The 22,079-nt window shown below is 38.4% G+C and overlaps 3 protein-coding genes across 5 annotated transcripts; 1 reads left to right on the top strand and 2 right to left on the bottom strand.

The window, feature by feature from the left end:
• Positions 1-771: 771 nt before the first annotated feature.
• On the top strand, positions 772-4,608 carry map3k19 (mitogen-activated protein kinase kinase kinase 19). Its single transcript, XM_081369175.1, has 4 exons — positions 772-2,689; positions 2,962-3,063; positions 3,200-3,900; positions 4,047-4,608. Exons 1-4 carry the CDS (start codon positions 1,679-1,681, stop codon positions 4,135-4,137), a joined length of 1,905 nt encoding a protein of 634 aa, XP_081225301.1. The 5' UTR covers positions 772-1,678; the 3' UTR covers positions 4,138-4,608.
• On the bottom strand, positions 4,319-14,207 carry ccnt2a (cyclin T2a). Of its 3 annotated transcripts, none has more exons than XM_081369174.1 (10): positions 13,991-14,207; positions 13,304-13,385; positions 12,377-12,505; positions 10,219-10,279; positions 9,762-9,824; positions 9,493-9,538; positions 7,117-7,280; positions 6,953-7,023; positions 5,785-6,865; positions 4,319-5,689 (listed from the first exon to the last, which is right to left on the bottom strand). In XM_081369174.1, the coding sequence occupies exons 1-10, from the start codon at positions 14,146-14,148 to the stop codon at positions 5,622-5,624; spliced, it is 1,923 nt and encodes a 640-aa protein (XP_081225300.1). In that variant the 5' UTR covers positions 14,149-14,207; the 3' UTR covers positions 4,319-5,621. The 3 variants fall into 3 exon arrangements, 2 of the variants coding, with proteins under 2 accessions (XP_081225300.1, XP_081225299.1); XR_014030373.1 differs by having other exon boundaries at positions 5,287-5,689; positions 9,123-9,538; positions 13,991-14,175; XM_081369173.1 differs by having other exon boundaries at positions 4,325-6,865.
• Positions 14,208-15,685: 1,478 nt separating this feature from the next.
• Positions 15,686-21,706, bottom strand: acmsd (aminocarboxymuconate semialdehyde decarboxylase). Its single transcript, XM_081368088.1, has 11 exons — positions 21,340-21,706; positions 20,759-20,978; positions 20,165-20,209; positions 18,757-18,853; positions 18,321-18,370; positions 17,932-18,168; positions 17,700-17,793; positions 17,450-17,545; positions 17,152-17,324; positions 16,907-17,005; positions 15,686-16,602 (listed from the first exon to the last, which is right to left on the bottom strand). Exons 2-11 carry the CDS (start codon positions 20,813-20,815, stop codon positions 16,540-16,542), a joined length of 1,011 nt encoding a protein of 336 aa, XP_081224214.1. The 5' UTR covers positions 20,816-20,978; positions 21,340-21,706; the 3' UTR covers positions 15,686-16,539.
• Between the last annotated feature and the right edge of the window lie 373 nt (positions 21,707-22,079).

Raw genomic sequence — 22,079 nt, 5'->3', positions numbered from 1 at the left:
TTAGAAAAACAGAATGAATTGAAAGAAGCTGGAGAAGTCACAATCTCAGACAACAGAATCCTGACAGAGGTACCTTCATCCAGGTAGGAGTAGGTAAAGCATGAAAAACAGCCTCTCCATAATTTTCATCATAAGTGAGAGCAACTGGTTTATAGCCTTTGTGGTTCTGGGGCAGCCCATCTTTTGCAAAACATCCTTCAGACTTTGTGACAGGATGATCCAGCTGCTGTGCATCTTCAACGCCTGATTTCAGCAGACCCCAGAATCTTGATCAGCTGCAAAGATAGCCTGAGAAGAATGAGTGAGGGAATTTTTTCGTCAGGCGGCAGTATTGGTGTAGATGAGTAGAATTATAGCATGCTAGTGCTGGGGTAATGTTATGGACATTACCACTGAGCTGCTCTGAAACTACTCCTCGTCTGCACTAATACTCTGTACGATCTATAAGGGGGAGGCTTACAGGATGGTCAAGAAGTATTTTTCAAACAAAATGTATGTTGCCTACCTTGTGGTTGGTGTGTGACCAAAAATGAGGACATGTACTTGCTTAGCTAATGGGGCTGAAGGTAACTATACTTTTAAGTTGTGTCTGTGTGCAAATTTTATTGCCATGAATGAAAAATACTGTTGAGAAGGTTGTCACATGAACGGAAAGCATATAATAAAACTTCTTAATTAACTACAGGGCTTAGAGCTGTTGACACAGGGGATGGCAATACCAGGCAAAAGGTGAGTGAAATCTTATAAAAATACATACAAATAATAAAAGTTACAAAATCTTGACTTTAATAGAATGTGATGTGATTACCAGACACCACCTACTCTATGTTCAAGGACACCCAAACATCTCACTCCTCTGGACAATAGATACAAAGATGGTTCTGCACGTTCAAGTCTCGAGCACCCACTGATCTTAAAACAAAGCAGCATCTTGCCCATCTCATCACAATCTGGACGAAGATTGGACTCCAGCCAGTCTTCCCGAAGATCCAGAGGCACCAGATCAGGCAGTGAAGAAAGCAACTCCTGCAGCAGTAGTAGCCAAGAGGAGGATGAGACTGTGCCTCAAGATGCGCACAAGACACATGTGGGATTAGAGAAGTCACTGAATTTGGAATTAGGGACCTATTTGGATTTTCAGGATTTAGTCAGTTCTGTAATTAGCAATACCACAAAAGATAAAAACAATATAATTTCAGACAACAATAAAGGCTATACAGCTATCAAATCATTGACTGTTAGGGAGATCGAGGCTAATACGAGATCTCCCAAGTCTTCTAAAACAATTGAAAACTCAAAGGATATTCACAGAAAGTGTCCAACTTTGGACTGCTGCTCTGTTTCTGAAGGACACAAAAGCATTGTCAGGGAAATACAACCTTTAGTCAAAGAATCCTGTTTCATCGCAGATGAGAAGCACTTTACCACTGTGGATATTACTGAGGTAGAACAAACTACAGATGAAAAAAACAAACCAGTTAAGACAACTAAAGGAAATGACAGGAAAGGCAAAACATCTATTCAGACAAACCAGTCATTCAATGTTCTGGCACACAGAAATCAAAGTACTGTTAAAAGTACAAGGAACAGGATACATTCACCAATTCAATCAAAGTTGCAACTTAGAGAAAGTAAACCCACAAGCCTAGTAACTGCAGGAGAGACTACCAACAAATATATGCCAAGAGCACCTACAATAGCTCGCAAAAAAACAGCAGATGAAGGCCCAACAACAAGAAGGATCTCTGAACCTTTTCAGCACATTAGGTCAAGTGATGACAAGAAAGTAAACAATAACAGTCAAAAGCAAATTCACAGAGATCCAAGAAGTGCAAGAGCATCCAAAAAGCCTACATCAGGAGTAGCACAACGAGCAAGATCTGCTGTCGATTATGTCACTTACAATGACATGTTTCTGAAGATCAGTCAGGGAGACGAAGGTCCAGCAATCTATGAAATGTTTGCAACTCCAATTTATGAAAATCTCAGAGTAGATTGCTCTGCGGAGAAAGCAAGACAGGTTCATACAGCGCTTCAAGTTAAAAGACAAATAAATGGAAAACTGAGGGGCCAAAAAACAGTGGAGGTTAATCGAAGGAAACAAGCACAATCTGAGAGATCCAGTCGAGCTAAGTGCAGGCATCTCAAGCGGAGGGATAATGTTACCAAAGGGATGAAGAAACACCCTCCTCCTTCAGAGAATAAATGCCATGTCATTATAACTTCTACTTGTGGACCTGTCCAGAAGAAATCTGAAATGCCCATCATTACTGGTGACGGGAGGGAAATTTCAGGCGTAGAAAGACAATGTACCTCCATACTGTCAGTGATTGAAGAAGTACTTTCCAACACTGTGCCCAAAACAAATCTTATTAAGGACATAATACATCAAGAACAGAGTCTAATGGATGCAGGTGTTAAAAGTGAACCTGAAATATCATGTGTGAGCAGATTACCCATGCAGCCACTGATCAATACATGGACAAGTGACGGAACGGTATCACCTGTGCGCCAGAGGTTTTTAGATGAGGCCAGTGATGGACCTCTCACTGATGACCTGCTGCGGTCTTTGGTAGAGGAGTTGATCTCACTTGAGAAAAGAGATGTTGAAACACTCAAGACTGAAAATGGAGATGGCACAGAGTTTAAACATAACTTGCCTTCAAAATTTAAGACATTTCAAAATGAGGTAACATTCTAACATATTTCACTTGTACATAGTGTCAGGGTAGCCAGCAATGCTCCTGGAGAGCTACTTTCCTGCTGACTTCACCTCTAACCCGCTTCAGTGCACCTGCCTGCAATTTCCAGTTACCCTGAACACCTTGATTTGCTGGTATGGGTGCATTTTATTGGGGTTGAACTCTGCAGGATGATAGCTCTCCAAAAGCAGGGATGGCTACCCCATTCCTTAAGTCAATATTCTATGGCTCCTCAACTTGAGTTTCTTTCATCCATCAGGGTGTTTCCTTGGGTGAACTACACAACACTCTCGGATCTTGCTCACATGAAGCTATTACATGGACAAAAGGAGAGGTTCTGGGTAAAGGAGCTTATGGGACAGTAGGTGTTTAAATGATAAACATTTTCAAAGCACCATTTTTAGATTTAAAATAAAAATATTTTCAAAATGTTCTCCAAGCACAATCTGATATAAAGGTTTTATGTTCCTCATTGTGTTCTATATCTTAATTTATAGGTGTATTGTGGGCTAACCAGTCAAGGTCAGCTGATTGCAGTAAAACAAGTGGCACTGGATGCTTCAACTTCAGAGATGGCAGAAAAAGAGTATGATCGCCTGGAGAGAGAAGTGGAGCTTCTTAAGAACCTTCATCACACTAACATAATTGGTTTCTTGGGAACAGCTCTCTGCGAGAATACTGTAAGCATATTCATGGAGTATGTTCCAGGTGGCTCCATCTCAAATATCCTGAGCCGGTTTGGACCATTGCCAGAGAAGGTCTTTGTTCTATACACTCAACAGATTCTGGAAGGTGTTGCCTATCTTCATGCCAACAGGGTCATCCATAGGGATTTGAAGGGGAACAACATCATGCTTATGCCCACCGGAGTGATCAAGTTAATCGACTTTGGTTGCGCTCGTCGTCTTAGCTGTCTTCAGACTTCAAATGGAAGTAAGAGTGACCTTTTGAAGTCTGTGCATGGTACTCCATACTGGATGGCACCAGAGGTGATAAGCGAGACAGGTCATGGACGGAAATCAGACATCTGGAGCATTGGCTGCACTGTGTTCGAAATGGCCACAGGAAAACCACCCCTTGCACACATGAACAAGATGGCAGCCCTTTTTTACATTGGAGCTAGAAAGGGCTTAATGCCTTCTCTGTCTGATGACTACTCTACACATGCAAAGCACTTTGTCCAGGCTTGCCTAACCAGGTACATTGCTCTTTTACTCAAAAAGGAAGAAATATTTGCTCTGGTTCTTTTTGTGAAGTTTTTAAATCCACTGTATAAATTCAGCCTATGTTTTCCACACATTTCTTGTGTGCTTTGTAACAGTGGGAAATTGTTTCTGTTTGCAGAGATCCAAGGCAACGACCGTCAGCAGAGGAACTGTTAAGACATCCATTCATCTCTCATCACAGCCAAACCTGCAATAGACCAGTGAACTGAAAACTTGTTCACCAAATCAAAAAGTAACTTTTGAAAACATTGATACAAAGCAAATTGACCATGTGACCCAACATTTGACATGGGGAAAATATAATTTACTAAAACACATTAAAGAACTGTAAATAGTCATTTGACTAAAGTGGCAATAAGCTTTTAACACAAATGATCAAAGACTGAGGTTAAGGTAGTGGAAACCATGTAATTTATTAAATCTAAATAAAATTGGGGAGGGGAAGAGGGGGGGGTGCCAGGGTTTGCACTTGCCTTATCCAACTGCAATTCAGTGATCAAAAGTAAAATGATGGTTTGTACAATGCTGGCCTCGTTTACCAATAACCTCACACCGAAAAAAAAAACTAAATCAAAATATCAAAACCATTCATCCGTATTCAGAAATAATGTTGAGGGCCTGTGAAAGCCCAGATCTCTTTGGGTCAGCACTGTGATAATGAAATCAATCTCTTTATACCCACCTGTTTCTTGTTATTTGTTATTGACTTACAGAGTTGCACAAATAGGCTACTTCTTCAAGCCAAGAAATATATAAAAATGCACTTCACAGCGAAGGTTATGTAAACTTCATAGAACTACACTTTTTGAGGCACAACCTTTGGCATCCAGCTTAAGGTCATCTTGAAGGTCAAAAAAGGTACAAATTGCATGGCCTCTGACAACATGCCAGGTAATTGGCAGGGTGTAGATTGCCTGCTAGTTCACCCTCTTCTGGAACACCAGTTCAAACATCACTGGAAGGCTGTGCTAGAAATTGCAACAATAGATTCTAACACTGAGTCACAAAATCCCCCCCATATATTTATATATATATATATACATTTTACAAGCAGCTCCAAACCTGAGTAGTTATGGTACAGCTTTTAACATACAAGAATGTATGTAAATTTTTCTCCACATTCTGTAAACAACTCGTCCCTTTCATTTTAAACATGCAGCTCATATAGAGGGTATCAGATGAGGGGAAGGTAACAAAAAAACATTCAAGGAACTATGGAACTTAAATCTTGATTCTGCATTCCTTCTAACTAACAAATGAGAGGAGCGTCAGTTGTTTTAGAGGCTGCTTTCAGTCTTATAAATGTTCACTGTGGCAAAACTTTCATTACTTATTTTTATCACGTAAAGATTTTTTTTAAACTATAATGGCCCTGAATTTCACATACTGGCTTAAGCATTCATACTGACTGTTCATGAGGAAATACTGAGAAAAAAGCAGCAGTTACACAGAGATGGCTAGACTTAACCGAACTGCCAGAAGATCGGGAAGCATTTTTATTTTCTTTCTCTTACTCTTCACATTCCTGTTTTTTCTCTTCTTCTTAAAGAAATCTATACTTGATTTTTCTTTTATATCTTATCCTCTTTTCCAATCAGTTCAAGAGTCCATTCCATGGGCACTAAACAGCGAATCAAGCATGTCAAAAGTATCTTTGTAGTCTGTGTGTTGGCCATTAGCTAGGCCGACGCCCTCAGGGCCATGGCTCTCCACTGGTTTCCTGTCCAGTTTCACTAGGGTGTTGAGATGTCCGTAGCCCACCTGGTATGTGACAGGGGGAGGGGGGAAGGGAAGGTTAAGAACAGAGTTGTGAGATGACACACACAGCTGAACAGATGAACAATGAGAGGAACTACCTGCACCGCCTTTGGAGCTTTTGTTCTTTTTGGAGTGGTGATTGTGGCTGGCGTCGGGGTTCACCCTCTTGCGTGAGGAACTGGAAGCTGAGCTCGCACCATCTGCAACAGGACCTAATGGGCTCCTAAGGGCCGAACTAGCTGCGGGTGCCTCGAGGACGCTCCTGCCATTGCCGCTATGTGTGTGTGTGTGCGAGTGGCCGTGTTTGTGATGGTGACGATGGGCTGAGTGGTCTCTGTGTTTCTCCTTGCTCACAAGCGGGCTGGAATGTTTGCTCTTTGCAGCACCCTCGTCTGAGGAGCTGTGCCGCTCAGAGGACACCTTTATTTTCATTTTTAGCTCCTCCTTACTTGATCCGCCTTTCTCGGTTTGGGAGGGGACTGGAAGACGCAGTTTTAAAGAGCTGCCTTTCTCGCGTTTGTCCAGGAGCTTGTCCTGCCCAGGGACAGGCAGTTTCATCTTCAGGGGCGAGGCAGTGGTGACTCCTGCTCCCTGCTGCCCGTGAGACAGTTGGGGTAAATGTTTGCGGTAATCTGTCTGTGTTGGAGCAACATAGACCTCAGTCTCCACACTCTGCTGCTCTTGCCTGCGTTTCTGCACCGCCAGTTCAGCAGCGTGTTTCTCCCTGTACTTGTCCAGAGACATTTTCTGTGTGGGTGCTGCAGGTGGAGGATAGGTTGTTGCCTGGTGCTTGGCACCACCACTGGCCTTGTGTTCATGTTTGGCAGGGTTGATCTCTGTACTTTTGTCAGGCCGATGTGGGTGCATAGATGTGTGTGGAGGAAGTTGTTTGACAGAATACAGGTCTGAGCGTACTTGGTCCTGAGGCCAGTCACTGGGGGCGGTGTAAGTATAAGAGGTTCCCTGCATGCTGGCAATAGAATCAAGAGAAAGACTGCTGCTTGAGTTGCCCGGCAGGGTCACTGGGAAAGACGTGGAGGCTTTGGAGAATGCTGTATTTGTAGAGACCCCAGGAAGGGCATCCATCAAGGACAGGTCCTGTGTTAACGAGGGTCCCGCTAAAGAGCTGCTATCTGAGCCCTGACCATCTGATTTGGGCTTCTTAGCCGCTTGTGTAGCCTAGAAATAAATGTAGCAACTGTGTGTAATTTAACCACATTTAACAATGTAAAGACACCAAATGGATGATTTAGTCTAACTGCTCACCCTCCAGTTACGAATCCTCTTTAACCTGCTAGGTGTCTTCTCCAGTATCTGCAGAAACTCGTGGGTCAGTTCTACAACAAAATTCAAATGACTATAAATGATGGGTGACTTACAAATAGGACAAAATGAGCCTTGTGTGGAAATTTAGGGGAATGTCCATTTACCATCAAGAAGTTCAAGTGTAACTAAGTTGTCCACATACTCCCACCAGTGCTTTCCATCAGTGGAAACGGGGATCTCCCAGTTGGACCACTTGCAAGCCAGGTGAATGCAAACACAGGCGATGACTGTGGGCTTGTACTGCAAGCAGAAGGTGGTGAGGTGCAGACTGCAAGAGCAGCACGTCATGGAGGAAGAAAAAAGACAACAAAGAAAGAGCACAAAATGATCAATTGCTGAAGAGATGGAATGCAATGTTGAACATCTAGAACGTATTATTAAGGTTAAGAAAGCATTATAGGCACTAAGATGTTCCCCAATTCTGAGCAACATACTTCCAAAATTTGCTTGCACAGTTCGGAAACTACTTGATATAGCGGCATGTAATTTAGTCACATTTTACAATTTAGACATTAAAATAAAAGCATTTTTTTCTCTGTTCATATTTTGTGCCCTACAAAAAGGTACAATCTGAATGGAAAAAGACAACATGAGTAGGGATGCTCTGATCAAGATTTGTTTTACATCCAATACTGGTTTTAAGTTGATAAAACAAAAACAAGTAGGCTTACTCAACATATCCATACAAGAATACACAGAAAGGCTTATGAGGAAATGGTCTACAAGGCCTACTGTCAGACTGCAGTCAGCCAATTCTGATCAGCAGTTGATCGATTGTAGCATACCTACATTTGAAGTTTAAAATAGCAGTAAAAAGTCTAAAAAAGATTCCATAAAATAAATTTTACTGAGGAATTAAAACTGTGCTAGCAAAAAAAAAAAAAGGTTTGTTACTCATAATCAAGGGTAAATTGATACTACTGACATAAAACAGTACATTCAATAACAGGTGAAAAGACCTGCAGTCAACAGAATTGTAGGGAACAGTGAAGCAAACAAGCATATGGTTACCATCCATATTTACCATAAGAAATGTAAACCCGTGTAATGAAAGGCGTAACGCTGTTCGGCCTCATTAAGTGTTTATTCTTTAATCTCTGTGAATTTGCCTAGTCACTTTTTCTGCTATACTGATGCCAGAAGAAAAACTGCATCAATAGTCCCTAAACCCTAAAGAAACAATGAAGAATCGTACATTTCTCAACCAACATGCTAACAATCTTTTAAAAAAAATGTGTTTTACTGTCTTTTGAAAATGAATAACAATAAACTGAAGCCTCAGTCAAAGCTGGATGGTAACCTTGTGCTACAGAACAGAATCAATGTTTGGACATGGGGTGAGAGGAGCTTTTAAATCCTAATGCAACAAAGACAAACAAATTATGACTGCAACATTCATAAAATGCATTAGCTATCTGTGATAAAAACAATACAGCCTCGATATCTTAACAGAATAAAAAATTGAAGGAAAAACACACAAGGGATCATCCATCAACTGTCATTGGCCATATGAAACTGGGGCTGATTTATCAATTCAGTTAAAGTCCGCGTCCTTTGGGTAACATGCTCTTGTTTGAGAACGTCCCTTTTATATGCAAACCACGTGTTAAACATATGCTGCTCTAGTCCCATGTTCAGACATCGCATATAGTGCTGCAGTATCCCTTTGCAAAAAATGGGAAAATACTAATGACAACTAACCTAACTTAATGAAGACAATAAATAAACAATGAGGGGGAACACACAAAATCAAATTTGATTAAATTACAAGGAAGACTACACCCTTTAAGGACCTTGTGTTACACACCTAATATAGACAACATTTTTTTTACAGATTATAGGGTGTATACAAATAATAAGCCACTGAAACAATTATTTAAATTTACAAATTCAAACAGGTCCTTAATGGGTTTGCTTGCGTTAAAACAGGTACATCACAATGGAAGCACAGATGTCTTTATCTCACAAATCAATTCAGGCATTGAATGACAAAAAATAAAATAAAAAATACTTCTAAATAGTTTGAATACGAAAGACCAAAACATGGTTTAATTATCACTTTGAGAATAACAAAATCATAAGAAAAAAACAAAGGGGTCTGGGTACTTACCGTGAGAACTTCTATGTAATGTTTACATCTGTGTAATCTTTAGCTGCTATTCAGGCTACCAAAGTGTCTTTTTTAGACAAATGCACTTCTGTAACCGAGCAAACGTGAGGTTCAAGAGCACCACTACACTTCACATTGTGCATTCAACCCCTCTGTGCCAACAATGATCCCTCGTACAATACACCGCACTGCAACCGGGGCCGGTGCCGCCGGACCCCCTCCGCACCCCGATCTGAGGGCATGTTTGAGAGGGGGGGCGTCCCAGTAGCCACCGGTGCAAGGAGGGTGTTGGACACTGGTAGGGTAACCTGCAGTAAAGGAAGCTATAGTGTGCAGTCACAGTGCAACAAATGAGGTTCTGGATAACAACCTGTTGGTAGCCATGAAATAGGAAGTCTGTGCCAGATCCTTGCTTGCTGTGAAAGTAAACAGAGAGAAAGAGAAAGGCAAAAGAGTGAGTAAAACTCTATATGCAAGTAAAAACGAGACCTAATTACACTCAAATCAGTGAGGTTTACCTCTCCATGAACTGCATGCTTAACCATAGTTCAAAAGCCAATAGTTCAGATTAATAGATTAAGTCAGCACTGTTTTATTTCTAATGGTGATTGCAGAGAGCATATGAAGTAAAGTCTATACCTCGGACTAGCTGGGAACATTTCACAACATCAGTGTGTGGATGTTCAATTGTTATTTCAAAGCCTGCAATATAAAGCACATGAATTTAATTCCTAACTGAATCACACAATTTTCAACACCTGTGGATCATGAAAGAATCATGCATTATTTAGAACAAAGCCTTTAAAACAATGCAGAATCATTGATACCCATGTGTCCTGGTGTAAAATAATAAGAATCAGAAGATCCAAGATTAACTGAAATCAATTTGACTTCATTGCATCAAAGCTTAAGATCACCATTAAGATCACCATTCTGTCTTTAAATTTAGCCATGATGATACAACTTTTCAGTCAAAAACTGAGTGGAAATGCTTTTTTTTTTAATTCAAACTTTTTTTCAAAGGTGAACCACTGTCAGCAAGCCTCTATGTTCACTCTAATATTCAGTTCAAAGGAACCTCCTTCCATAGACTTACCTAAAGTCTGCAGCACTATGGTTTCAAGTATCACCAGCTCTTGAGCTTGCTGGAGGTATGCCTGAAGTTCAATAGACAATCATTACATGAGGCTTGTAATGTGTCTTTCTGTATCTTCATCCAATAAACAGAATTCTCTGCACTCTTCCAATTACAGGCAACACTAATCTTTTGCCGCACAATTTAACACTTTTTATAAATTAAGACCCTCAAGACAATGTTTTCCTAATTCAAGGGAGATTTATGTCCTAGCACTGACACACTGGATGTCTAATGTCAGTGTCTCACTAGTCCATTTTCAGTTGTAAGCCTCATTTACATCATTGCTGGAGAATCAAAGGGAGTCTGTGAGTTTCACATGAACAGGAACGTAGAGAAATATCAGAGGCATTTGTCCTCCTTAAATGGCTAGTTAGAGTAGTTAAAGGTATAGTTCACCCAAAAATTTAAATTGTGTCATAATTTACCCTATGCCGCTACAAGCCTGTAAATATGGTCAAAAGAAAGCTCAAAAGTGCTTGCATGACAGGCAAGACCAAACCTCATTAATTCTCATGCATCAAGCAAACACGTTTGCGCTTCTCTTGACCATATTTGATGTGGTCTATTTATATGTGCTTACCAAACTCACATGTGAATAAAAGTAGGGCTGGGCGATAAAACGGTATCAGTATTTATCGACGGTACACCATTGTCGGTAACGATACGGCACTCGATATTTTCATTAAAAGCATTCAAATTTCGTTATTAACTGTAGATCTCTATTCTCTATTGATCTCTAGATCAAACAGAGCTGGCATGGAAACCAGGAGAAACATTGTGCCATGAATGAACTAGTTACAGGCTTTAAGTCCAAAGATCAGCAACATTCAACATGGATTTAATGTAGTAACACTAACTGTAACCATGAGAGTTTGGCAGGAATAGTAAAATGCTTTCAAGTACGTCACAAGTCTTTTTCCAGCAACTCAAATATTATAATATTTAAATGTTATTTTTAGGGCTGTCAAAAGATTAATCGCGATTAATCACATCCAAAATAAAAGTTTGTGTTCTGTTTACATAATATATGTGTGTGTACTGTGTATAATTATTTTGTATATATAAAAACACACACATGCATGTATATATTTAAGAAATATTTGCATACATATACTGTATATATTTATATATAATTTATATTATATATAAATATAATTTTTTAGGCTATATATATAAATTACACATTTTTCTTAAATATATACAAGCATGTGTGTGTATTATATATACAAATTTAATTATACACAGTACACACACATATATTATGTAAACACAAACTTTTATTTTGGATGTGATTAATCGCGATTAATCTTTTGACAGCCCTAGTTATTTTTAGTGATGAAACATTATTTGTTTATCCTTCAAAGATTACCCCCATTTGTAAAACTAAAAGTTTCAAGATGTAGGAAAACTCAAACTTATTTAAAAATATTTATTTATTTTTTTAATCAAGGAAATTTCTCTGGCATTTCTTTCTTTTTGCTGTATTGAAAACATACTGAACCGTGACACCACTGTGTCCTATATAAAACGCTTACTTTTTTTTTCTTAATATAAGACATAGATATTTTTGTTTACATTTTTTGTTTTTGACTGCAAAACTAATATAATTTGTTGTTTGCCTTAATAATGTAGATAACCCCCCCCCCCCCCCACAAAAAAAAACAGTGGTTTAAACCCAAACTTTTCTACATGTCTTTAAAAAAAAAAAGATTCTAAAAAAAAATGTCAATAATTATCGATACCGAACAATATGAAACATTATATTGTGATACATTTTTTAGCTATATCGCACAGCCCTAAATAAAAGCATACATTAATTTGGTTCATTTGGTGTAGCGTGAGTAAACGTTGACAGAATTTTCACTTTTGTTGAACTAACCCTTAATGTTAATTAATGGATGTGACATACATACAAGAAAAAATTATACAAATAAAAAAAACATTTGGCAGATGAGAAACCCATGATCAAAGTCGAGTTGTTTAGAGTTGACTAGTGAGACTCCTGATTCTGTAGCGACAGAATCTAAACACTCTTATGGAGGCAAGTGAACCGGAAATTATTCAGTATGATGAAAAGGTGGAGGAAATAAAATCAATAATAATACCCATGACTTACATTACTCTTTGTATCCAGTGGAGGCTCTTGTGGGTTTAAACACGCATGCGCTACTTTAATGACATGTTCGAGTTTCCGTGGTTGCTCTTCAACTTTTGCAGCCAGAAATAAAGTTGTTGGGGAGATGGTCTGTAGAGGAAAGAAAAGATTATATGATCACGTTGAAAGATGCAAGTCTACTTTAACGGGTTATTTCCCCCTAAAATGAAAATTATATCATCATTTACTCACCCTCATTTTATTCCAAGCCTATAAAACTTTTGTTAACTTCGAAACCCAAATGAAGACACTTTTAATGAAACCTGAGAGATTTCAGTCTCACCATTAAAAGTCCATTCACTCAAAATGTAGATGCTTTGAAAAGTTCATAAAGATATTGTAAAAGAAATCCATATGAATCGAGCGGATTAGTTTTCTGAAGAGACACAAATGCTTTATATGAACCGATTTAATTAGGCTTTTATTCATAAAAACACTGATCAACGCACATAAAGCACGTCAGATATGGTAAACGAAAGCTCAAACATGTTTGCTTGACCTGCGGGAACCAATGAGGCTTAAGTTAAGTTATGAGTTACGGATTTGGATCGACATGATCAACATGAGTGTGAGTGACTGATAACAAAATGTTCATTTTAGGGTGCACTAATCCTTCAAGACTGATATGAAAAATGTCATCACAGCTGGGTAGACCAGATATTACCAGTGTCTCTCACATGTTCATCGTGACACTTCATCTGCAGTTAACACATAATTCTATGTTTCCATTCCAATTTAATTTTAAAATCTGCATTAACGGTTGCAATGCCAGGACTGTGGAAACATTCTTACACTCCAGATGAAATGAAACACAGAAGCTCATGAATATTCAAATGGTTAAAAAGGCTACATGCAATGGATGCAGGCAGTGTGGATGGAAACACTTACATTTCTGTGGAATTTGGTGAAAGAGTGGTACATATAAAATCTGTGCATGTAAACAATGGCAGTATTTATTGTGAGTTGAGAACTTATTTTTAGAGTTAAGGAAAACGTAGGATTATGCAACTTCAACCATTTACTTACAACTACGTATTCGTGTTTCGTATCGATACAAGGTGGTCGCAAAGCCAACATATATATTTTCAACAAACACCGAAACAATCACATAATTCATATTTTGACAGGTTTAACGTTAGTAGTGCAGAGCGGCTTTAATATTTACGGTAACCGGCCTGCTCGCGTGCTATTGACATGCGCGTGAGATGCGTGCTGTCGCGCGCATTAGCAACTAGAACATAAACACAAATCGAGTTACAACTAGCTTATTATCATGTTACGATTAGACAGACGTAGTTTTAGCAAACTGGCTAACATGTAAATATACAAATTGTACGTCAGTCATTTGTTGAACATTAACATTAATTAGCAACAACCTGCGCAAGACATTTGCACGAGCTGCTAACATAACGAGGATAAACTGACTATCTCTAATCATTTCAGCCGAGGTCACAACTATTACATATATTCACGATAACCTGAAATGACAGATATTACTGGTGTGAAAGTAAAACAAACAGTCGCAGCGAGAGACACAAATGGGCCTTGCTGTTGAACAACGCGTATGAAGGATACACATTTAGTCTCTGGCCCATGTCCTGAATAAGATTCGCGGCTTGCTGTCGATAGGACAGCTCTCTGTCTGGCTCCACTCCGCAACGACGGGACGGGGTGGTTTCGAGCTGCTCCCGGGTGAAAAACCATTTGGACGATGATCCCCGGCACGCCGCCATTACCGTCCAGCAAACGAACAGAGAGCGAGCGTCACGTATTTTCACATACGTCACGTCCTTGACGTACGTCTCAGAAAGCGTTGCTGCTGGGAACTGTAGTTTATTAGGCACAGCAACGTCATTAATAGTTAGTTGTTACCGTATATATTTTATAGTATGAAGAATGATGATGTCATGACTCATAGGTGTACACAAACTGGGTGGTTAAAGAAATACTTTGAAAGACAAAAATGTTTTATCAAAAGCCTTTTTAGTGATTTATTCAGAGCAAACACCAGACTCCCTTTTTAAACGGTGGCCTATCATCCTTTTGCATTTTGTATTACAGTTTTTCTTAATCTCTTTGGCACATTTTTTAAACAATTTTAACAATCTTTAAACTGTAAGTGCAAATGTTACAACTGTTGGCTGGAATATCACAACTCACAATATTTTGTCCTGTCAGCAAACTCCATATTTGGTTGAGAAGATTGTGATTCCATTTTATTGCAACGGCAGGCCATTTGCCAATTTAGCAAACATTACAAACATTATGTTATAAATATTTTTGGAATATAACATGTCTGACAGATTACTATCACTGAATGAATTATTTTGCATGTGATGGCTCACACGATGAAAGTAGGGTGACCAGATGAGATTGGCTGAAATTCGGGACTGGGGGGGGGGGGGGGGTAGCAGTGTTTTTTGGGGAGGTTTTGGGGTAGTCCTACTATGATATTAGACTACATAGCCTATAGTTAAATAGTAAAAAACACTCAAATGTCATTGTGACCAAAAAATAAAAAAAAGACTGTTGTAACAGTGCGTAAATCAGACATTTCAGGCTATAGTAACGCTAATAAGCCTTATGCCAAAATTATTATTATGACGAAATTGTCGGTCATTAAATAAGAAAACTAAATAATTGTGTAGATGATTTGCTTTGTGTAACCCAACATCAGACATTAGGCCGAAGTTTTTTTTTTTTTTTTCAAACAGTGCCGCGACCAATCAATCACTCCTTTACTGGCTGCCTGTCCTCGCGGCTGCGGCAACTCGCGCTCGCTTATCAATGCATTTTAATTCGCGCCTACGGTATCTTTGTTGAACTTCAAAAAAAGAAAAAGATGCTGCAGCCGGCGGGGGCTGGCTGCAGGACGACTCAACCTCCACGGAGTTTTTAATGTTTTATCAGACAATAACTACTCAAGAATTTGCTTTAGTATAATTTTCGGGACAATTAGGGCCGGATTCGGGACAACAGCTTAGATTTCGGGACTGTCCCGAATTTTTCGGGACGTCTGGTCGCCCTAGATGAAAGAATGTTAAGAAGTTGTGAGGAGTTTGACAATTTCACTGAGAATCAACTCATCAGTTTTGATCAACAAGCCATGTGCATTTAGTCATTGTGCAAATTGTAGACAATTGTACTTACTCTTTTCTTTGCACACATGTGCCAAAACACATTTGTTCAAATCAATAAGAAATTCAAATCTGACATGAACAAGAAACTAATTGTTCAGAGATCTGAGATCAATATAATGTAAAATATTTTGTGGTTCAACATCATTTATTTAATACATATTTCATAATTTACTAATAATAATAAAAGTAACTGATAATTAATTAAAAAAAATGTAAATAGGAAAGAAAACAAGAAACTATATTTTTCTAGAAAACTGTACTATGTATATACATCCTATACTGTAAAATGTATTCTCAAGATAGATTCTGTAAACATAATAAAAAAGACAGAAGGGTGTCATAGCCTAATAAAACACAAATCAATAAAAAAATAAAGCAAATCAAGTAAGATTGAATTCATATGCGGAGTTTCACTTTTGTGCTGGGGGATTTATTATTTAATAAATGATAATAATAGTAATAATAGGCCTAAAATAATGGAATTAAATAATTAAAGGATTAAGGGGATTTAAGGGAATAAATAAGCAAGAATGGTAAAAGTTCTAGGTCTAATTAGTTATTAAGTAATCAATTTAAACTATTTGAAAATAATATTTTATTTTAAATGTGCACACATTCATTCTTATGTCTTTCCAGCACCTCTTGTTGCGTTGTGACCTTGACAGTAAGACAGACCCGCCTTCTCTGATTTGATTGGCCATCTTGATCACTTTGACATTGATGTGCACCGTTAGACACTGAGGCAGACCAGCCAAACAAATTTATTCAGCCTAACATTTTAATCCTAACAACAAACAGCTTTACTCATTCTACACTAACATGATAAGATAAGACAAATAAAATGAGAAAATATGAATTCTATTTTTTTTCATAGCTCAGACAAAATTATTTGCACTCCCAAACTCTGCCTATGGTTTAATTATCATTTTCCAGCTCTTTTGTCTAATCACTTCTGTTCTGATAGACATCAATACAACTGATCAGTCACTCAAACTGTTTTCTTGACAGTCCTAAAAATTCCAGAGCATTCCCAGCAAGCAGTTTATCCTAAAAAAAAGAGTAAAATAAAGATAAGCTGTAAAATGACAAGCATTTGGATATTAGTATGCTCTACATGCACTTAATATTTATTTACTTCATCACAGTATTATTACCCAAACTGAATATTTCAGCAGCAACATAGAAGATTTGAAATTTGGAAAATTATAAATAAAACCTAGTGTGTTCAGATAGATAGATAGATAGATAGATAGATAGATAGATAGATAGATAGATAGATAGATAGATAGATAGATAGATAGATAGATAGATAGATAGATAGATAGATAGATAGAAGTTTCTTATACTGTACCTTTAGCAAACTATCAAACTCATCCATGGATTCAATCAATGCGCCTGGCTCCAGTTCCCCCAGTGGAAATGGGTAATCTGTTCCTAACATCACTTTATCCTGCAAAAAGCAGAAAACTTTATTAAAAACTAAAATAGCACATAAAAGAGTTCACTAACTTCACTTAGCCCATTGTTGTAACTCAACAGTATGGTGGTTGCTAGGGGATTTAGCATTAGTGCTGGTATAAGAATTAAAATGACTACCTTTCCTATGACTTCCATGAGTAACTTCAGTGAAAGTGGGTCATGCACTAGAGAGTCAGTGTAGAAAGATCCTATGTATTTGCGTGGGTTGATTTTGTTGTCGACGGCACAAAGATCAGGGCGCACATTAAAGCCATGCTCAATTCGGCCAATGGTGTATGGAAAAGCACCACCTGGAACACAAAGTGTGAACTATAACACCACATCCACACCACAAAAAACACACCTGTCTTTATAGTTCAAGGTTATCATTGTACATGAAATCATGATTATCCAAACACAGCATGAATATTTTTACCTCCGTGAGCAAAGCAGACCTTAAGTTTGGGAAATCTTTCAAAAACACCACCAAAAATCATGGAACAAACTGCCATTGTAGTTTCGGCTGGCATACCTGTCAGAAAGAAATCAAGTGGGGTCAAACAATGACTGGGATATATATACTAGTCTTCAATAAAACTGATTCAATAAAAATGATCACAATCTGCTATTAAATATAAAAAAAAAAACGTAGAATGCCCCATGTCAAGACACTCAATCAAACCCACCAACTAACCAAGGCAGCCAGTATTTTGCCATTCTGCCATCTGTCTGCATGTCCCACGGATGCACAAATATCGAGCAGTTTAGTTCCTCAGCGGCCTGTTGTAAGAGGGAAAACACTTTTAAAATGCCCTACACACACTGAGACACAACTGAATGACTACTTGACAAAAAAAAAAAGACACCAAATACTTTAGTGTGAATGTGGCATGTTCTACTAAAGGCAAATGCACTTACAGCATAGACAGGATATAGCTCTGGGGCATTGAGGTCCCATGTGTTTATATGGGAGCCAATTTGCACTCCAGGAAAGCCTAGCTGTTTCACACACCGTCTCATCTCTTGTACAGCTAGATCAGGGGCCTGCATGGGCAGAGTGCCCAGCCCAACAAAACGCTTTGGGTATCGCTTCACTGTAGCAGCCAGATCATCGTTCAGAATCCCACACAGGTCCAGTGTGTCATGGGGTTTGGCCTTAAGAAATGCAGAGGAACATTAGACTGAAATAATCGACGACAAGCATCAAAAAGAATTTATAGCGGTACTGTAAAATAGGTAAATATGGGATTTTATGTAATCTAAGAGAAAAGTCCGAGTGTTTGGTTCATTTTTACACTGATTCTTACCCAGTAGCTGAACATCACAGGCACAGTGGATAGGGCCTGTACTGTCACTCCTGAAAAAAAAAAAATTAAAACAAATCTCTGTAATAAATAAAACAATGAACTAAAGTTGAACTGATCTGTAGATAAAGTAGAAATAAACGTGAATAAGAATTAAAAGATATTTCTACGCACACACGCACAGACAGACAGACAGACAGACAGACAGACAGACAGACAGACAGACAGACAGACAGACAGACAGACAGACAGACAGACAGACAGACAGACAGACAGACAGATAGATAGATAGATAGATAGATAGATAGATAGATAGATAGATAGATAGATAGATAGATAGATAGATAGATAGATAGATAGATAGATAGATAGATAGATAGATAGATAGATAGATAGATAGATAGATAGATCCGAAGTTGAACACTGCTTCACTCTTTACCATGTTTGTCCATATCCAGAATCCGAGCATCTGCATCCCAGCAGTTCTCCTGGATCACTCTGAACAATGTTCCATCCTTCATCATTTTAGCTTCTCCCTGGTACACAACAACCCATGGTGTTTCTTTTAAGAAGATATTTTCCGCATCTGACATTTCTGTGAATTTCTGACACATTGCTACATGACAGTTAGTATTTTCAGCCACTTGGCGGCAGTGAAGAGCAAAGTCAAATTCACACAGTAATACAATGCAAAGGACTTTGGAATGAGAGGAGGTGCAAAGTTTCTGGCATGACAAGCACATTTTACATCAGGAATCAATGTTTATTTGCAGATCAAAGAATATGGATTTTTTTTTAATATGGAGTGCCATTCATTCAACCAAATACAGTTTAAGTTTTATTTTAGTTTTATTATTGCAGTCATTCGCTCTATATTGTTGTATGTTTATTAGTTTATAATGCACAGTTGAAATGGTAAGATTTATTAAAGTCTATGTGTGTGATTATGTGCAGCAGCCGCATTGTTGTGCTCAAGATGATCGGGTTTTATTCTGCTACTTTACTGAAGCTAAACCCCATGTGGCGCTCTACAGCTGCTCTTACAGGGAGCCCAGGGAAGGCCTGATGTCCTCTTTTTCCACACACACACACACACACACACACACACACACACACACACACACACACACACACACACACACACACACACACACACACACACACACACACACACCTGACTGATAATCTAAAAAATAAGTATTTTTTAAAGAAAAGGTTTAAAAAGAAAAGCAGTATTGCCTGATAAGGAATTCAAGCAAAAAAAAAACTGGACTGCTTAATGAGCATTTTTCCCCATTATGTCTGTTTATTCAGTTTTAAAATAGTTCTTCCTACTGCAACATAGAACAGAATAAGTCTGAGTCGACCAGAAACCACCAGAGACACCAGCAGAAACGCAGAACAATCCAATTACTCTAAAGGCCTGCAGGTATGAGGCTGGCAGAAGTTTTAACATCCTCCTGCTCTGAGTGGAGGATCAGATCCGTCTCTGCTGCCCACTCATTCCTCATGGGGGTCGTAACATACTCTCACACCAGGGGCGTAGTTTGTGGGGGGGATGGGGGGGAGATAACCCCCCCAATATTTAAATCTATGCATTACAACCCCCCCAATATTTATACCATGATCACAATATCAGGAGGCATACCCAAACTTCAACCCCCCCAATGTTCAAACCAAATCTACGCCCTTGTCTCACACACTCACACTTTCTCTCAGGAAGAGCTCATGCCAGCTGGATCTATGGCCAAGCATGCAGAACCTTTTCCATCCAGCTGGTGTTCTTCCACTATCATCAGTGCAGGAAAACATTTTGTTTCATGTTCCAGTGCAGATTTTGAACTTACTTTGCAGTGATGGTGGAGTTGAATGAATCCATCATATCCATACCTCTGTGAAACATGAAATGTCAATATTGAAGTTAATTTTATAATGTAATTTTATGCTATAAAAATATTACACTTTTACTATGGCAATAAAGTATTGACTAAATAAAATAAACTTGAGAAATGATTAATAGAATTCTTCCTTAGCTCGGTCAGATAAACAAGCAATAAAGGTCAGGGTTAGTGATCAAACCCTTTCATTAATGTTTAACAGATGCATACATATTATGAGTAAATCTGTGGCCGTGTCTTGTCGTGTCACTTTTAGTATTGAAAAGACATTTTTAACATTAACATATAATCTAAAAATTGAAAAGCAGATGTCCTTTATATTTGGACAGGCACATTTTGGCCTATATTAAATAAACTTTAATGTACAGCTGACCCAAACATATCAAAATCCAACAGGGGCAATATAGAGGCTTGTCTAAAGACGCAAGGCAACTGGCAAGTGAAATAACTGAAAAAATGACAAATATGTTATAAGCCACTTAATCCTGGTTAACCCATTATGACCCATAACTAAAGATAACTTTCACACCTTACGCAACCTACCTGTTTCAGGTCGGGCCATTCCTTTGGTAAAATATGATTATGAATATCGATCTTCATTCTGCTGACATTAAGAGCTCAATTCTTAAGTCAGAAGTTTTGACAGGCTTGCAAACTGAATGTTCACTCCTCGTGCAGTTGTGAATGTTCAGCAGTGTGTGAAGCAGAAAACAAACATTCCCACCCCTGAGTCCGGCCTTTTGAAATGGCCCAATGAAAACCCCTGGAAGAGAGACACCAACCAGCACCATTAGCTTTTTATAACTTGTGAATACATACTGTACCTGTATACATGTTATGTATTGTCTGAACAAATTCATGTTTGTAACTTGTGCAATATATGGCAAACGTTTACATAAAATAAAAAAGGTTAAGACAAATGAACAAACATTAAAAATAAGGTTTAAACATTTATAAGGAGAGGCTGCTGTCTGCAATAACCATTTCATGTCTGTTTCGAAAAATTAAGGAAATATCACTTTATCTAATAACTTTACATCCTGCACAACAGTGACCTCTAGCGGTTACTGGAGGTAGTACGCCAGAAGCTACTGGGCTGGCATTTATCAAAACAGCACCTTTACCTGTTTTAGGGAAGAAGAAAAAAATCCACTACGTATTGGATTTAATCCAGTATGTGTTCGCTCTACAAACTGCAGCGAGGACATCCTGGGAGGTTTGGGCACGAGTCTGTAAAAAAAAAGGTGGGCAGGCAGGGAGGGAAAGTTATAGTAATGTCGCTGTGTTGTAATGTTTTTTTTTTAAATTCCGTTTGGAGCTTTCGTTCGCGGGAAAATATCCATTGTCAATAGTGTAGAGATGTATGACGCACAGCTCACACAGAAGTCAAACCAAACAGATTGCTGTTGGTGACCTTGGAAAATCCGACAACATTTTCAAATTTCGAGTCGAAATTGACAATGGCATGGGGAAAATCGTTCACACAGACGCGAAATTCGAGATCGCGTGGATCTCGCAAAAACATGCCGAACAACAGCAATGTGACCGCACTTTAACCAGCTATTTTTGTCCGAAACTTATGTTCACCCAAAAATTTAAATGATTTTTTTTACTAATTATTTTCTACCAGGCCTATACTATTCTTTTTTTATTCTTTTTTTTTATTTACTCACCCATGTTTCAAACCCGTATTAATGTATTCATTCTGTTGAACACAAAAGAAGATATTTTGAAGAATGTTCGTTGGTAACCAGACAGTTGAAGCCAGGCAACCATTGACTTCCATAGTAGGAAAAAAAAATACTATGGAAGTCAATGGGTTCCGTCAACTGTCTGGTTATCTTCTTTTGTGTTCAACAGAAGA

The sequence above is a fragment of the Scardinius erythrophthalmus genome (genome assembly GCF_964197995.2).
Source record: "Scardinius erythrophthalmus genome assembly, chromosome: 6".
Classification (NCBI taxonomy): domain Eukaryota; kingdom Metazoa; phylum Chordata; class Actinopteri; order Cypriniformes; family Leuciscidae; genus Scardinius; species Scardinius erythrophthalmus.
The sequence above is the reverse complement of the archived record's forward strand: the minus strand, read 5'-3'. Positions and strand labels throughout refer to the sequence as shown.

What these genes read in the sequence shown, in the direction of transcription:
- map3k19 (XM_081369175.1), top strand. Translation starts at nt 1,679, where the DNA reads ATGCCAAGAGCACCTACAATAGCTCGCAAAAAAACAGCAGATGAAGGC. An exon ending in GTAAAGGAGCTTATGGGACA is followed by an intron (nt 3,064 to 3,199) that starts GTAGGTGTTTAA and finishes CTTAATTTATAG; the next exon opens with GTGTATTGTGGGCTAACCAG. An exon ending in GTCCAGGCTTGCCTAACCAG is followed by an intron (nt 3,901 to 4,046) that starts GTACATTGCTCT and finishes TTCTGTTTGCAG; the next exon opens with AGATCCAAGGCAACGACCGT.
- acmsd (XM_081368088.1), bottom strand. Translation starts at nt 20,815, where the DNA reads ATGAAGATCGATATTCATAATCATATTTTACCAAAGGAATGGCCCGAC. An exon ending in TCTGGATATGGACAAACATG is followed by an intron (nt 18,371 to 18,756) that starts GTAAAGAGTGAA and finishes TTTTTTTTTCAG; the next exon opens with GAGTGACAGTACAGGCCCTA. An exon ending in CTGTGATGTTCAGCTACTGG is followed by an intron (nt 18,169 to 18,320) that starts GTAAGAATCAGT and finishes GCATTTCTTAAG; the next exon opens with GCCAAACCCCATGACACACT.
- ccnt2a (XM_081369173.1), bottom strand. Translation starts at nt 14,148, where the DNA reads ATGGCGGCGTGCCGGGGATCATCGTCCAAATGGTTTTTCACCCGGGAG. An exon ending in TACACTTGAACTTCTTGATG is followed by an intron (nt 7,024 to 7,116) that starts GTAAATGGACAT and finishes ATTTTGTTGTAG; the next exon opens with AACTGACCCACGAGTTTCTG. An exon ending in AGAGGATTCGTAACTGGAGG is followed by an intron (nt 6,866 to 6,952) that starts GTGAGCAGTTAG and finishes ATTTATTTCTAG; the next exon opens with GCTACACAAGCGGCTAAGAA.